The sequence below is a fragment of the Anabrus simplex genome, chromosome 5 (assembly GCF_040414725.1).
Source record: "Anabrus simplex isolate iqAnaSimp1 chromosome 5, ASM4041472v1, whole genome shotgun sequence".
NCBI classification, from domain to species: Eukaryota; Metazoa; Arthropoda; class Insecta; order Orthoptera; family Tettigoniidae; genus Anabrus; species Anabrus simplex.
In genome coordinates this window covers 303,246,829-303,264,851 of record NC_090269.1, presented here as the reverse complement: position 1 = coordinate 303,264,851, position 18,023 = coordinate 303,246,829, and the positions used below count along the sequence as shown (strand labels likewise).

The window sequence follows — 18,023 nt, the reverse complement described above, 5'->3', positions numbered from 1 at the left end:
TAATTTATAATAAATTACAGTATATTATAGCATGCGTAAAACGTAGTATACAGGGGAAATTAAGTTTGCAGTTCGCTCATTACTTCTTCCAAAAGATAAGCATTGTTTAGATGGTGGAGTTGTGAATTATCAAGGACTTAGTGATGCTACTGTTGAGGATCTATAGGTAGATGGAGGTGATCTTCGAAAATACCGATATCAGCCCAAAGCGTCTTAAATTGGCATTTAATAGGCGTTAGCCGTGAGTTAGTGTGCTTTATCTGGAATAATTTTAAGTGTTCAAGGGACCGGAGGAAAGTAATGTTATTACAGGCGAATTATCTTCGTTAACGACCGGCAAGCCTTTGGTAACAGCAAATGGCAATGTTAGCGGTGTAGTGGAGCCTGTTTCCCCTCACCGGATCAATAAGCTACGTTAATCTTCCTCATTTTCCAACAGTTGAAATGCAGCAGCATACTGACGTTTGCATATCTACTCCAGGCTGAATAAGTGTTGCAATATTTCAGGGTAAGTGAGGAACTTATAGCGGTGTTCACAACAACTGCAGCTTGTATTGCCCATCCCATCCATTCACATTTCTGGTTAACAACCGTATGACCACACAAACATGCAAGGAAATGTGACAACAACTCACTCTTCGGAACTCGGTAGGTGAAGTTGACCTGAATCACTTGATGTGCCGCTCGTCGACGAGAACAGTGGTCGAGTAATAATACAGATTAGCATTAAAAGCAGAATGTTCGCACAGCTTCCTTTGGACGATTCAAGAACCTGTGAAATAAGGGTGTAATGCACGAGAGAACGAATAAGTGGAAGCGTCATCGTGAAGTTAAATATATTTCTATTAGTAATTTTCATAATTACTGGTAGTGCAAGGTTAATGAAACTGCGCGACATTGTTGTAGCTTCACATCACGGGGCTCCTGGTTCAAATTCCAGAGAACTCATGAATGTCAGGTCATCTTACTACGGTTAGTATTCCGCAACATTTTTTTAAGGTCCGGTGGATTATCTCCCTATCTGGAGGGGCGATAGAATTACACCCTGTCGTAAGAAGCGACTAAAAGGGGCCCCAGGGGCTCTGAACTTGGGAGCGTGGGTTGGCGACCACGGGGCCCTTAGCTGAGTCATGGCATTTCTTTCACTTTCTTGTGCCAGGTTCCTTACTTTCGTCTATCGTACTCACCCTTCCTTGGTCAACTCTTGTTCTTTTCCAATCCCGGCGGTGTTAGATTTGCGAATCTTAGGGAGTTTTTCATTTTAACGCCCTTCGCTTTGGCCGATACCTTCATTTTTCGAAGTGTCGGAATCTTTCCATATTTTTCTCTGATTAGTATTAATAGAGGATGGTTGCCCAGTTGTACTTCCTCTACTTCCTAGCTCGATAGCTGCAATCGCTTAAGTGCGGCTAGTATCCGGTATTCGGGAGATAGTGGGTTCGAACCCGACTATCGGCAGCGCTGAAGATGGTTTTCCGTGGTTTCCCATTTTCACACCAGGAAAATGCTGGGGCTGTACCTTATTTAAGGCCACGCCGCTTCCTCCCACTCTTAGTCCTTTCCTATTCCATCGTCGCCATAAGACCTATCTGTGTCGGTACGACGTAAAATAAATTGTAAGAAAACTTCCTCTACTTCCAAAACAATAATAACCACTTCTACCGGTGTGTAATGATCACATGATTAATACTAGTATAAAATTTCAAGCTTGTATTCTTTCTTTTCTTCTTGCTAAAACGCCACAGTCGATTACCGCTGGATGCCTTGCAAGCTTATGCTAGTTGCATCACGTCGCACCGACACAGACAGGTCTTATGGCGACGATGAGATAGGAAAGGTCTAGAAAGGTCTATAAAAACATATATACATATATGTAGATAAATATCCTTCACTGTCTCTATGTATCAACACCACTTGCAGATTATCACTATCGGCACTTGTTATATCATACCGTGTTCACTGATTCTAACACTTGGTTTAAAAATACATTCACTTGAGCAACACTTGCTTGTTTTTCTTGACCATAATTTATGGAAAGTCTGAAATACAGTACCCAATAGCTTTTATCGAAATATAATACACCAAGCCACCAAAAGTGATATAATACCAAGTGCCTAAGCACTCCACAGTTTATAGGTCAGTGCCACACTTCACGTTCCACAAAAATTTCAAGTCAACTACGTTTCATAAAAGTTACATCACCCCCTCCTCCGCTGTTTTCTCACGTGCCTACATACACCTCAGCTTCCCCCTACTCTCTCATGATACGTCTAGTTTGATCCTGAGCATCCAATCATGAATGGAAGATCGCCTTGCCATTCCAAGACCACGCCCCGAACCTCTTCCGGGTCCCCAAGACAATAACAACAAGGGCACGTCATCGGACCCTGAGCTGTTCCACATGACTCACGGAAACATTCCGAGTTGTAAATAGCACTATTTTCCTATCCGTTTGTACAAAACAAATTACTCATGTCGCATATGAAGACCTTCCAGCTTAAAATATTAAGAAAAATATACAAATTAAATAATAATAATAATAATAATAATAATAATACGAATAGTGACAAAAATAATCTTTCTTGGTTGTGAATACGGGGCGAGAGTGTAATGTATGTACTATCACACTTTATAAGGAAGGCAGTGACGTTATGACGTCTTTCTTGATTATCCTATCAAGTTTCATTGCAATCGGTCTGATCCAACATAAACAGTTCCCTTCAGAGTGTCGTCGGTGGTTGCAGAGTGGGCTTTGGCCTACAGGTGGCCACGGCTGGTCCTTGGTTCGACGGCTCTACACTTTGACCGACCAACCGAGCAGAGGAGAGATAGCCGCGGCTGTGCCGTGGTTCTAAATCTCTGTATTTGGGAGACGGAGAGGGGCTGGTCCCCACCGTCAGCTGTCCTGAGAATGGTTTTCCAAGCTTTTCCATTCCCCTGCACTAAGGCGAATGCCGGGACATTTCCTAGTATAGGCCACGGCCACCAACCTCTCACCTTCTTCGAACATCTCCTTCACCGTAACAAATCTCCCGGCCTGAGAGACGGCGTCACCGTCTAAGAGGCCCGCCTCCTCCTTCAGGGATGGAATGAAAACATTTTAGTAGCAGTCAAAGTTTTTATTATTTTGCGTTCTATGATTGAAAATTCATTCAGCTATTATTATTATTAATAATTACCTTTTAATTATTAATTACCGAATAATAATTTTAAAATAATAACAACGGAGTATGGCCTCCGGAGAGACATTTCGAACTGACACCTATAAGCAACCTGCGTATGTGAATTCAGCAATCGTAGATTATTATTATTATTATTATTATTATTATTATTATTATTATTATTCTACCACGTCCTAGTGGGGTCGCGGTTACTAACTATGTCACACATACGGGTGTGGCCTTGTTTTCCGGCCGAATGTCCTTCCTGATGCCAACCCCATGTGGAAGGATGTATTCACTATTTCATGCTTCTATGGTTGGTGGCGTCTTGTGTGTATATGAAGAGCAGTGTGTTGGGACAAACACAAATACCCAGTCCCCGAATCAGAGGAATTAAGAAGACACGATTAAAATCCCCGACTAATAAGTCTATAAAGGGTTTAAATTCTTCATGTACTCTAAATAAATGTATTTAATAAATTGTGGGGTTATTGTCTAACCACTATCAGAATTAGTGTAATTTCGCTGCGTCTGAAAAATTACAGCTTGACAATAGAAACAGGGTGATAATGACAACATAATAAAGAGAAAGTACGGCGTATGAATTACATCCATAGGATTCCTTGCCTATCGTAAGAAGCGATAAAAAGAGGAACCCCAAGGCTCTCATTTTGGGAGCGTTGGTTGGCGCCCACGGGTCCCCCAGACGAGTCTAGCATTGCTTCTACTTACTTGTGCCAGGCTCCTCTCCTTCATCTTTGCTATTCAACCACGTTTGGTCAACACTAGAGAAGATTTTCTGACCCTGACAATATTAGGTTTGCGAGACCTAGGGAGTCTTTCATTTTCACACCCTTCATGGCCGTTCACTTTTAATTGCCGATACCTTCATTCTTTGAAGGGTCGGACTTTTTTCTTTTCTCCTATGATTAATGTTAATAGGAGATGGTTGTCATTTCATTTTACGGACAAAACGCACATTTTACTTCTAGATATTTTTTCAGCTACTGCTACAGGTCTACCACAGTTGAGTCAGCTATCATTGTACAAAATCTAGATCTTACGCCCCTTTAAACAACAAGCATCATCATCATCAATTTGTGAATAACTGTAGATAGGATGTACACCTACTTGGATACTAGAGGCGTGCATTTTCGAAGTCGAGACGGGGAGGGTCTGCTTTGTTACATATGCAACCACCAATACACATGAGTGGAACGTGTAATCTAAAATGCCCGACTTTGCTCCGATTCTTTCAGCAGGGGTGATGGGCAACGCTCTCGAGACCGATTCTCGTGTGCTGCGAGCTGTGCAACGTCCCAGTAACTACGACAGTACGCTTGATAGTTAGCATCAGCAGTTCTCATATGGAAACGTGTGTGACGATAAATTTTGTCAAAAGCATAGGAAATCACTGCATGTTGAACAATGTGCTCCTTAATACCATTAACGTTCGAATCCCACTGTCGGCAGCCCTGAAGATGGTTTTCCGTGGTTTCCCATTTTCACACCAGGCAAATGCTGGGACTGTACCTTAATTAAGGCCACGGCCGCTTCCTTCCAACTCCTAGGTCTTTCCTATCCCATCGTCGCTATAAGACCTATCTGTGTCGGTGCGACGTAAAGCCCCTAGCAAAAAAAATACCATTAACGAAAGTGAAGACAGAATGCCAGTATCTTAAGCTGTTCACGAGTTATTTCGGGTGGACTTCTTAGCTGAATAACTCGTATAATTTGTTAACTGTTATTAGGATGTAAACATACCTGGATGCCTCACAATCGTTGTCGTCAGGGTAGCTTCTTGTGATTCAGATCGTGCCGGTGGTGTTCTTTGACTATTCCTCTTCCTTTTTATTTGGTTTTGCGTTTTTGTGTCGGATCATCCCAGAAGTATTTCCGCCGACGTATTTAACGTTTTTGAATAAACAACACAGCGGGCTGTGCTATGTGGCATCTCTTCAAAATAACTGACATCCACGACTTACGTTGCATTTCGGACATCGACTTCAAGTTGCCGCGTACAACTAGACACAGTTACACATTGCACTGTCATATGCCGAAGTACCTAATTATTATTAACAAATACATCGCAAATGAGAAATATTCCGGTGGCAATGGTAACTTAGAGTAGTTTAATAATAACCAGCATACTGATGTGGGCAAGTTTTCCTTCGTAAACAGCACCATAAGGGATTGGAATAAATTACCTGCAGCAGTCTTTGATAGATTCCCTTCCGGTATCAAATCGTTTAAGATGATGATTAGTGCTAGTGTAAAGTGAAAAGTAAAAGCTGTAAACGACGGACACTGAATTTGTGATTTTCTGCTGGATTTAGAATGTTTAACTAGTAATATTTCTTCTAATACTTTCTCTCCAATGGAATTGCTTGTTGTACTCTTGTTGTTGTAGTTATTGGGTAGTTAGGTTTTAACTTTAATATCACTTGTGTTAAGCTAGTAGGAATTTCAACCTATAGTATTGTAAACCATAGTGTTAAGTAAGGGAAATACTTAAGTTGTGCCTGAATTTATGTATAATGATGCTGGATTTAGAAAGTTAAACTAGTAGTATTTCTTGTCATAATTTCTTTCGTTGTAGGGTAATCATCGTTCAATTGCTTTATTTTCACTTGTAATTTTAAGCTAGTAGAAAGCTCAACCTATAGTATTGTAAGTGGTAGTGTTAAGCACTGGAAGTACTGAATTTGTTTATGATGATGCGGATTTAGAATGTTAAATTAGTAGTTCTTGTAATATTTCCTTTCCATGGAATTGCTAAATAATGAATTTTTTTATGATGATGCTGGATTTAGAATGTTAAATTAGTAGTATTTCTTGTAATATTTCCTTTCCATGGAATTTCTTGTTGTACTGTTGTGTTGTTGATGTTGATGTTGTTGTTGTTGGGTAATTATGCTAACTTTACATATGGCGCGAATACTCTATAACATTGTAAGGAATTATTTCCTTCGTCACCAAAATATCGGTAAACACAAGCAGTGGTTATAATGTGATATTGAATGTGGGGTCTGATAACGATGTACACCTATCTGTCGAAAGAACTGGAGCAAACTGAAGCATTTTAGATTACACATTCCACTCATGCGTAATGGCGGTTGCAGATGTAGCAAGGCGCATCTTACCTCGTCTCCAGTTCGAATAATGCACGCCTCTTGTATCCAGGTACGTGTACCTACAGAAGCCGTCAGGTTCTGTTCTTAAACCACTCATTCGTGTATCTACCAGTGCATACAACGCCAAAATGCGTATCCTTTATAATTATGTTATACGCGTCAAGATAGACCTCGGCAGAAATAAACGCCCTATTCGCTTGTTGGCACGTATTTACGAAATGGAGAAGGCCCGTGGTTGGCTATTCGCATGCTCGGCACAACCTACATTCAGCTCCGACTACCTGTAGACCTACGACACGCTGCTCGCCGCACAATGCGGGGACAACGCTCTCGAGATCTCTCGAAATTTCTCGCGAGAAACAGTGCCTGCGCTAGTCTCGAGAAATCCCGAGAAATCTCGAGACCTAGTCTCAGACTGCCCATCACTAGTTCCAACACGATCAAGTTTTGGACCAACCGCTGACCGATCCCAAACCGTCGCACACGCAGAAGGCGATGAATAAATCCGTTGGTGATCGTCAGAAACCTGCACTCGGGAACACAGCACAGAGCTGACCATGCTTGCTACTAGGCTCATATCTTTGACGCAGTCGAAAGGTTAACTTAACAGTAGTCGGTTGCAGTGTTCAGTGGTGATTGTTAAGAGCATGTCTTCTGCTTGCAACGGCTTTGTTGTTGCTAGAGGGAGATTCAGTTATGATGGAGGACGAATGCTGCTGTGTTATTGAGGACTTGCTAAAACATTACTTCTCTAGCCGAACTATTGCTGCGAAAATACAAATCATAGACAATGGGAGACCTACTCCCAGTATATCAGCTATGGTAATAGAAAGAATAGACAAAGTGCGTCGTTTTAATTATTCCTGGTACACAAATAATATATAACTGTACGGCTGAAGGAAGTCGTGTTCCTTGTATTGCTAGCCTTGCCTTTTATTTTCAATAGATACCGATGTTTGGAAAACAAAGGGAGTTTGTGATGTTAACAGTTATTAGGCACTGGTACCAAAGAAACGACATGAACAGTCTGTAGACCATATTAATTCCAGAATAATTTTACTGCCGTTCAGTAGCACTAGAACAGAAGAATCCGTAAGCCATGCCTTCAAAATTAATCGGATCAAACATTTGAAAAATAAAGCAAACGGGTAAGTTATATACGGTAGTTAGCTGTCTAACACATGCTGTTTGTTTGCTGGTGGAGAAAGAGCTGCTTTTTAGGGGCTAAGCAAAAAACCTTTGTTCAACATTTTACAAACTAAAATGAATGACATACGATATTGTGCAATCAAAATATTTCTGAATGATGATGCTTGTTGTTTAAAATGGCCTAACATTTAAGGTCATCGGCCCTATTTCTGAATGACAAACGTAATAAATTTTATTGGTTTTGGAAGCAATGCACATCAAATAAAAATTAAGTTAAAATGCAGCTAATTGGTGATACGGAAATTGACACACGGAAATCACACTGAGACTGAATTGTGAAGTACTTGATACAATGGTTCGACATATAACCTACCATCATAGGTAATAAACTTCATATTAATCCGTATTGAAGAGCAACATAGCGTAAAACAGAAGCTAAAGGTTTCCACCTATTCAATAATGTTTGTTGTAACCTTAAAAAATTACATATATTTGTTGAAACTAGTTTCGGTCTTACCAGAGACCATCATAAGTCAAAATCAAAGTAAACACAAGACATAAATGAATATTTAACAATATATATATATATATATATATATATATATATATATATATATATATATATATATATATATATATGAAGCAAGCATGAATTTCAAGACAAGTAAAGTTATTAGAAACACTCATCACAATCACATGCCCTCAGCTTTCCTCCGATTGGAAGACTGCACCTCAAAGAAGACCAGGTGAAACACTAAAATATCAGCACTAGAGGAATCTTCTAGAACTCAGCTCAGCTGAAACAAGTGTGATTTTGATGGTGATGGTCACTGGTAAGACCGAAACTAGTTTCAACAAATATATGTAACTTTTTGAAGGTTAAAACAAACAGTATTGAATAGGTGGAAACCTTTAGCTTTTGTTTTCGCTATATAACCTACCGTTTTCCCAGAACTGAATAAGCTGTAATTTCTTTCCCTTTTGGATTTTGACTTGTTTGAAACATGCATCGACTCTTTCCCTGCTCGGCCATTCGAGTCTCATAAAATGAAATGCAATCTTTCAGGTTTAGTGTTCTCTTTTGTTGGTTGGAATCGAACCGAGATCATGGGTCGGACACCACCACTGATTTCCCGAGGAAGCTAATTAACCAGTGAACGATGGTACGACCGCTGTAAAATTCAACATTTCTATTTAATAATAATAATAATAATAATAATAATAATAATAATAATAATAATAAATGACATCTGTATAGGCTTGGTGGTGACCTAATGAGAATAAATCAATGGCGAAGACGTCAACACCCAGTCCCTAAGCCAGGGGAATTAACAGTATGAGAGAGCTAATTCTGAAAATTGAACCGGGGCCATCGGACCAAAGGCAAGCATTCTATCCAGTTAGCCACAAAGCCAGACTTTAATTTGCTAAACCTTAGGCTACCATCTCCATTGATCAGGGGTTGAGCATTGACAATAGCAGAGGCCAGGGCAATAGCTTGAGAAGCAGCCTTAAAAACACAACAGGCTACTCCGTTGGCTATTGGTTGCAGCTCAAAACGCTGAAGGCTTGACGTTTACTTAAATAACCATCGAAAAGGGGTAACCTAAGTCTAGTAGTAGTCTACGTCTTGATCCCAGCATACGCCACTGGTTACATCATATGGTAGCTATTTAAGTGTCCTGGTACCGAATTCAAATCTGACTTGTCAGCTATCTACGCATCAACAGAATTTAAGAAGTCCTGCATTCTAGAACTCTATAAATATTTAACATGTTTGGGATTAAATGTGGCTTTACCTGAAATAACCAAACTCCGTTCTTTAATTTTGACTATTCCTGCTACAGCGCCTCTGTCGAACGATCTTTCTTGGCAATGTACCGGTAAATGTCATTTAGGAAATACACAAACACAATAAATTATCGAAACCGTCATTAATGTCAATTGAGAAAAATCTCCTGAAAAGGTGTACGAACAATCCGGGTTTCCATGATTCTGTTATAAATATTTTTCTGCCAAAAATTGCCGGATAGAGCTGTGTTGCAAGATGTATAGAGAGAATTGATCTGTTTAAATTTAAAAATCCATGCTTCTATTTAAGCTTTAATACCCATAACTTGTTTTTATCCATTTTCTACAAACTAGTGTACTAACACTTTAAAAAGGGCCACGCGCCGCCACTGGCCAGAGATAACAAATCCAGTCCAATAGTTTTGTCACTAGCCGGACCTAACCAATCCAGACCAATAGCTTTGTCTCTAGCCGGCATGATAAATTACTACATCTTTTTGAAAGCGCTGCTATCACCGTACGAAATGTTAGAGGCCTAACAGCCACTTCGCGGCCCTAACCTTGCGGCTTATGCCATGTTGTACAATGTTCGACTAGTTCTTAAGATCAACAGTTGGCAGCCCTGTGCACCGCACTATCACGACCATCGCGAGAAGTCAGCGAGAGACAAACAAATGACAGTGCAATTACACCTAGATGTCTGTTCTGCAAAAAATGTTGCATAAACCTTCGTCTATGCCACTCTCTTCCCCCCGCATTGATTACATTACATTTCAAAGTAGTATGATAATGTAATAAAATCTAATGTTTGAAACAAATCTCGATGTACAGCGCACACATTACCACGAAATTGTCCTCTTACTCCAATCACATCCAAGAGAGAACGAGACATTCTCAGTCTGGTACACAGAGTTTTGCTTACCTTGGGCTAATGGCATATAAAGAGACTAAGAAGGAGGTGCAGGTTGGAAAGAAAAAAAAGAGTTCAAAGAAACAGAGTTAGAAATGGCTGTGGAAGTAGGGAGAAAATGGAGGAACTTAACTTACTAGGCAATTGAATCTAGCAAAGAAGTCAGCTACGGATAACATGATGGCAAGCATAATTGCCAGTCATACACATTTTAGTGAAAAAAAAGTAAGGGTATGTATAGGTAGGCCTACTTTAAGGCAGAAACAGGATCCAAAAAGAACATTCCAGGAATCATTAATGAACAGGTGGAGTGTGTATGTGAGGATCTTTAAAAGGCAGAAGTATTCAGTCAGCAGTACCGGTATGTAAAGATTGTTGGTTACAAGGATAATGTCCAGATAGAGAAGAAGTATAAAGAAGTATTAAAATTTACCTATCATAACAATGACAATTACAATAAGATACAAAAGTTGAAAACTAGAAAAGCAGCTGGAATTGATAAGGTTTCAGGGGATATACTAAAGACAATGGGTTGGGATGTAGTACCATATCTGAAGTACAATTATTTGATTATTGTTTGCATGAAAAGCTATACCAAATGAATGGAGAGTTGCTTTAGTAGTAGCCCCTGTGTATAATGGAAAGGGTGATAAGCATAAAGCTGAAAATGGCAGGCCAGTCAGTTTGACATGCATTGCATGCAAGCTTTGGGAAAGCATTCTTTCTGATTATATTAGACATGTTTGCAAAATTAATAACCGGTTCGATAGAAGGCAGTTCGGGTTTAGGAAAGGATATTTCACTGAAGCTCAAGTTGTAGGATTCAGGAGGTAAAAAGGACCGTATCGCGATTGACCTGTCTAATGCATTTGAAGGGTAGATCATTGAAGACTACTGGGCAAAATGAGTGCAACTGGACTAGACAAAAGAGTGACTGAATGGGTGGCTATATTTCTAGAAAATAAATCTCAGAGAATTAGAGTAGGCAAAGCTTTATCTGACCCTGCAATAATTAAGAGGGGAATATCTCAAGGCAGTATTATTGGATCTTCGTTTTCTTATATACTGTATATAAATTATATGAGTAAAGAAGTGGAATCACAAATAAGGCTTTTTGCAGATGATGTTATTCTGTATAGCGTAATCAATTTCACAAGATAGTGAGCAACTGCAAAATGACCTTGATAATATTGTGAGATGGACAGTAGGCAATGGTCTGATGATAAACGGGGTTAAAAGTCAGGTTGTGAGTTTCACAAATTGGAAAAGACTTCTCAGTTTTAATTACTCCATTGATGAGGTGAAAGTTCCTTTTGAGGATCCTTGTAAGTACCTAGATGTTAACATAAGGAAAGATCTTCATTGGGGTAATCACATAAATGGGATTGTAAACAAAGGGTATAGATCTCTGCACATGGTTATGAGGGTATTTAGTGGTTGAAGTAAGGATATAAAGGAGAGAGTATATTTGTCTCTGGTAAGACCCCATCTAGTATATGGTTCTAGTGTATGGGACCCTCACCAGGATTACTTGATTCAAGAACTGGAAAATAATCCAAAGAAAAGCAGCTCGATTTGTTCTGGGTGATTTCCGACAAACGAGTAGCATTACAAAAAGGTTGCAAAGTTTGGGCTGGGAAGAAGGTGAAGAAGGCAAGCTGCTCGACTAAGTGGTATGTTAAGAACTAGTGTTACGTTTAATGGTCCACCCAATCAATACACTTCACTTTAAAAGTGAAAACTATTTAATATAAAAAATATATTAAACATACTTTGCAATAATGAGCATTGAGACGTTATGTCCGGCATGTCATATTTTCAGGAAATGTCATTCAAATTTTAACATTGAAGATACATTTTCTTTCCAACAAGTGATGGACATTTTTTGTAAATAATGTGTATATTTTATGTTTAGTGTACAGTATTCTCAAACAGTTCTTAAAGGACCTGGGTTGTTCCATTTTTAAATTATTAGACTGCCACAATGGGCTTTGTAAACTGCTACGAGACGTTATGGCTGAAGAAGTCTCAAATGAGACGAAACATGTTCCATTGTATGCTTAATATATTTTTATATTAAATAGTTTTCACTTGTAAGGTGAAGTGTATTGATTGGGTGGACCATTAAACCTAACACAACCGGGCGAGTTGGCCGTGCGCGTAGAGGCGCGCGGCTGTGAGCTTGCATCCGGGAGATAGTAGGTTCGAATCCCACTATCGGCAGCCCTGAAAATGGTTTTCCGTGGTTTCCCATTTTCACACCAGGCAAATGCTAGGGCTGTACCTTAATTAAGGCCACGGCCACTTCCTTCCAACTTCTAGGCCTTTCCTATCCCATCGTCGCCGTAAGACCTATCTGTGTCGGTGAACGTAAAGCCCCTAGCAAAAAAAAAACCTAACACTTGTTCTTAATTAAAACTGTATCAATACGGATCTATATGACGAAGTTTGTAAATTGTAACAATAAGTGGTATGTTTCGAGTTGCCAGTGGAGAAATGGCACTGAATGACATTAGAAGACGAATAAGTTTGAGTGGTGACTTTAAAAGTAGGAAAGATCACAATATGAAGATAAAGTGGGAATTCAAGAGGAAAAATTGGGGCAAATATTTGTTTATAGGAAGAGGAGTTAGGGATTGGAATAACTTACCAAGGGAAATGTTCAATTTCTTTGCAGTCATTTAAGAAAAGGCTAGGAAACAACTGATAGATAATCTGCCACCTGGACGACTGCCCTAAATTCAGATCAGTAGTGATGGACAGATGTTAGGCCCTTTAAAACAACAGTCATTATCATTTGTTGCATTGTTAAACTATGAGTCTGTCTGACGCTGGCAGTGCACGTAAGATTACACACCCTCCTTTATAACTATTTATGGTGATTACACAAGCCTTCCCCTTTCGCTTTCCTGGATATTATGCTTAAATATACTGGATGCTAGTGTAGTATATCTATTACAGGACTGCATTTCAGACTGTTCTAGGACATGTACAGTCAATGTGTGTTATGTTTAACATGGTACGTGTATGAGAGACTGACCTGGAAAATTCTACATACTGCCCTATTCTCTGATTAATGATATTCTCTTTCCTTTTTTTAGGTAAAGTGCGCTCATATTCTGTGTCAAAGAATAAAAGTCCCATCCCTAGGATTTTCGGATGTAGCTGAGGCAGCATTCTCAGCCGGACCACCGACCGTTCGGAAGTGGTCTGGTTTTGCAGGGTAAGAAAATGAATGCAATAATTATGTATATTATAGAAATGCTATGTACTTTACTTCCTTCATCTACTATCATTTTACAAAACGACAATGTGTTCCACAATTTGGTCCAGTAAGGAGATCTTTAAACTCCACCTTTAGGGTGTAGAAATACCTACTAATATTCATCCCAAACCTAGTTAAAAGAGGAGGGTTGTGTAGAAAGATCTCATCTCTCTCAGTAAAGATAAGCTAAGAGACAGAACTGTTTAGCTAAGATCTCTGTTGCATGGAACAGTTGGGAAGCAGCTTCTCCAACATGCTGGAGAGCTGTTGGTCAGTCCCTTGCATACTTGAAGCAAAATTATAAAAGGCAAAGAAAGAGAGCAAACTGAACTGACCAAAAGATGAAAAAATGGTTAGAATATGGCACAACCATAGCTGCATAGGACTTGGAACAATACCACACAAGAAGTTCTGGAGAACTGAAACATATCATGGGAAAGAGTCAACAAGTTATCTTCAAACAGGAAAGAATGGTGATTTCTCTGCAAAACCTCAACACCGGATAGTGGAACAGGACCGGATTAAATAGTAAATAAGTAAGTTTTCGAACATGCCAGTTAATTTACTCAATACAGTCTCTTCTATTTAAGTGCTGAACTTTATCTTGCCACCTTAAGTTCAGAAGGTGAACACTTCATCTGACCTATGCATATGATAATTAATATATATATATATATATATATATATATATATATATATATATATATATATATATATATTCTGGTTCAGTCTATGGGAATCTGACATAGTGTTGGAAACTGAGTGTATGGTTAGAAGCAATGTATCGATTCATTCAACTGTCCGAGTGAATCGAATCGCAGCAATGGTGAGCTCACGGCACACGATTCAGCACCTCGCAGCAGACAGTGCTGAATGGCACACTCACGGATCAGTGACACACACAAACGAGCGTGAGCGTGCACGGCTCATTATCGGAACACTGCACATTGGCGGGGAGCGAGCTTACGCTGATGGCGAGACATACAGAGGCATGCCTCACTGAAAGAATCACACACTATAATGGACTCTCGCTCTCAGCTCATTTGAAAATAATACCCACTTGCATTCACTGTCCTCTTCTTGCAAGGAGATTTAAATAATAGTTGGATTTATCTGCAGTGTTAAAATGGTAGTCAAAATGTAATTCCAAAGTAGCTACTAAGTATGTAGGCTATTAAGTTATTCTATTTGTTAGTTTAATGAACTTAGTCGACATTCAAAAATTAATTCAACTCTGCTCTCTTACCTACCCTATGACTATGAGTCATGCTCATGACCACTCAAAATGATCTGCTTTATATTGGGAAGAACCGCTCAGTATTCTCTTAGTTCTTATGTTGCATCATTGCACAAGACTTCAATCATTGAATCATGAGATTTCCAGTGTACATTGACAGTAAGTGAGCTGACTGATGCAATAAATTAACTAAAAACATGTTGAATCAGCAAACCATGAATGCAGTGAAATTTCTTAAGTTCTTTGAAATTATTTAAGAAAAGACTAGGCAAACTATTGATAGGAAATCTACAACCTTGGCGACAGCCCTAAATGCAGATCATTGATGATTGTGTGTACAGATATTTATTCACCGAATTCTACATACTTACATAATGGAGTTGTGACTGTGGGGAGTGTGGGGTAAAGGCTTTGTAACTTCATAACTTGATGCAAATAGGTGGCTACGGGAGAAACCTGAATCTGAAAGCTAGATGATGCACAGGAAAGCAGCTCATAGAATGAAAACCAGAAGGCAGCAGCAAGAGCTGTAATAGGAATGGTGACTCTAATGTGCCATGAATCCGATCACTGTATCAATTCAGTAGCGTAATCAGAATCAAATGAATCGATTAACCTAATATCCCATCACTAATCTGAAAATATTTGCAGCCAATGGATATATGCAGATGTTAGTCAATTCTTTTGCCTCAGCTTCCTCAGACATGTTCTGTTCATAGTAAAATGAACAACATATTCAATTGACTCTCTGTTATCAAATAAAAAATTAATTTGATATTTGATGCTCTGCAAGAGGAATTTTAACAAATTGTCAATGAGCAAAAATCAAGAAATTTTGCCCATAAATTCTATACATATTTATTTTTTAAATTGATTTATTTTAATTTTGCTTGTCATAATGTTAATGCTAATTTTATAAGATCACTAGCTGTTGTACCCATGCATGTGCTTAATTACATTTTTGTCAATGTTTGAGCATTCTATCCACTGTGTTAAACATCTTTCAGAAATGCGTATTCGTGCAATTTTTCACAGATTTGGCGCCAAATATAATGTAGTGATATTATAAATGGAGATATTAGTGCATTTGGTTTTCTTTGTGCTGAGACCTTCCTCTCTGACCTCCTTCCCTTTCATATGGATTGCAAAATTCCAGAATAAAAACCAAGTATCAGATTAGTATGGGGAAAGTAGACAGATGTTCAAAGCCTTTAAGCTGTTTTAGGTGCGATATACAGGGTCTCTCTGTAATAATAATAATAATAATAATAATAATAATAATAATAATAATAATAATAATAATAATAATCACTACTAATCTGCATTTAGGGCAGTCGCCCAGGTGGCAGATTCCCTATCTGTTGTTTCCCTAGACTTTTCTTAAATAACTTCAAAGAAAATGGAAATTTATTAAACATCTCCCTTTTTAAGTTATTCCAATCCCCAATGCTCCTTCCTATAAACAAAAATTTGCCCCAATTTGTCCTCTTGAATTCCAACCTTATCTTCATATTGTGATCTTTCCTACTTTTGAAGACACCACTCAAACTTATTTGTCTGCTAATGTCATTCCATGTCATCTCTCCAATGAACATACCACTCATAGTATTCACAATTCTTGTTTTTATTATCCACTCAATTCAATACATAAAATGTTTATTGTCTCTAAAGGGACATTACAATACAAACGTTAATTGGAACATGTTTCGCTTGCTGTATCAAGCATCTTCAGCCATCTTATTACACAATTTTCTCAAGGTTGAGCATTACATTAATCTTATTTACAATAATATTGTTCATTGAAAGTGTTTAACAATAATTTTTTGTCACTAATCAAGTAAAATTGACAATTAAACTGTATAATTAATAGATTAGACGTTACATAATATTCATCAAATGTCATCACTACTTAAAAAGTAAAAACTTTTTTTTTTTTTTTTTTTTTTTTTTTACAATTAAAATGTATCATAATGGACTAGACGCAATTCATCTCCCATATCAGCAAGTCAACCATCATATTATATTACAAGGATGTGCCTGTGTATAATTTTAATTGTCAGGTTGAACAGTAGTGAAGTGCTATGATGCTGAAGGCCGTGAACGAACATTTGACGAAGTTTGAAAAACGGATGTCTGATTTTCACAATCGCTTGGAGCAAGCCACGGCTGCTGGTGCGGCAAGTGCTGCCAACTTTAACAACTTTCTAACCGGCCTTGCATCAGACTTTCAGGACTTCCGAGAAATTATATCTGCGGAATTGAGCAACATGAAGAAGGAGGTAGGCCAGCTACAAGAACATCTACTTGTAGATCGGCAGGATATTCAGCTAGACGAGGCAGAACAATACAGCAAAAGGAACTGTCTCCTCTTTCACGGCGTATATGAAACACCCAGCGAGGATACCTATGTTGTTGTTTTAGAAACCTCGAAAAGTAAGCTGAACAATCAATAGTCTATGGTGTCACAGACTGGGCCGTATGAAGAGGACAGTGGCTGAGGTGGTGTCAGTGGGGAATAGACCTATTATAATTAAATTCCTCAGGTACCATGAACGAAGTCGCATCTGGTGTACCAAGCGAGCTCTGAAAGGTACAAAGCTACTCATCGCGAAATCCCTGATGTCCACACATAAGGAACTACTAAATAAACCACGGGACTTCTGGGGTATGCGTCGGGTTTCGACCCAGGAAGGGTGCATTATTGTTCATCTAGACAATGGAAAGAAGCTGCAGATCAATTCACCTTATGAAGTGAATTCACAATTGAGGCGACTAGGTGGACTATTGTAGTGAAGAAACCGTTGCAATGTGCCATCTCACACACACACACACACACACACACACACACACACACACACACACACACACACACACACACACACACACACTCTCTCTGTGTGTGTGCGTGTGTGTGTGTGTGTGTGTGTAGTTTTTTGTTTGTTTGTTTGTTTGTTAACCAGTCAGCAGTCCACTTCATCAGGATATCCAGGTAAGATTTCTGTCTTGGTTCAAGCATGTTCGTTAGCCAGCTAATTACAGGACGACCCTCTGACAGTAACTGTAGCTGTAACAATAGCACTCAATCCCAGCCCATGATGCCGATAGCCTTTTGAAACAAGAACTTTCACTGTATTGTCATGCTCTACAGTGTTGTCATTTGAGAAGCCTAAGCTTACTCGCCCACTTGGACGAAATTAAGGGTATATTTCATGAAAATTGCGTCCATGTGATAGGTAGCAGTGGAAGTTGCTTGTCTTCCTCAGTTCCGAATAGTATGGTTCACCTTGACAGCTATTCTTCATCGACATGATCGTACAATTAAGAGGGGTGGAGATCCCACTCTTTATTGTAGAGACGACCTCATGAGCAATGTTAT

General features: G+C 39.0%; 1 protein-coding gene across 3 annotated transcripts in view; it reads left to right on the top strand.

The window, feature by feature from the left end:
• The window catches only part of LOC136874015 (proton-coupled amino acid transporter-like protein pathetic), a 236,015-nt gene that overhangs the window by 166,339 nt on the left and 51,653 nt on the right, over positions 1-18,023 (top strand). For all 3 annotated transcript variants that reach the window (XM_067147476.2, XM_067147477.2, XM_067147478.2), the window contains one exon: positions 13,247-13,368. In XM_067147476.2, the coding sequence (XP_067003577.2) occupies positions 13,247-13,368 (122 nt within the window). The remainder of the gene's footprint in view (positions 1-13,246; positions 13,369-18,023) is intronic.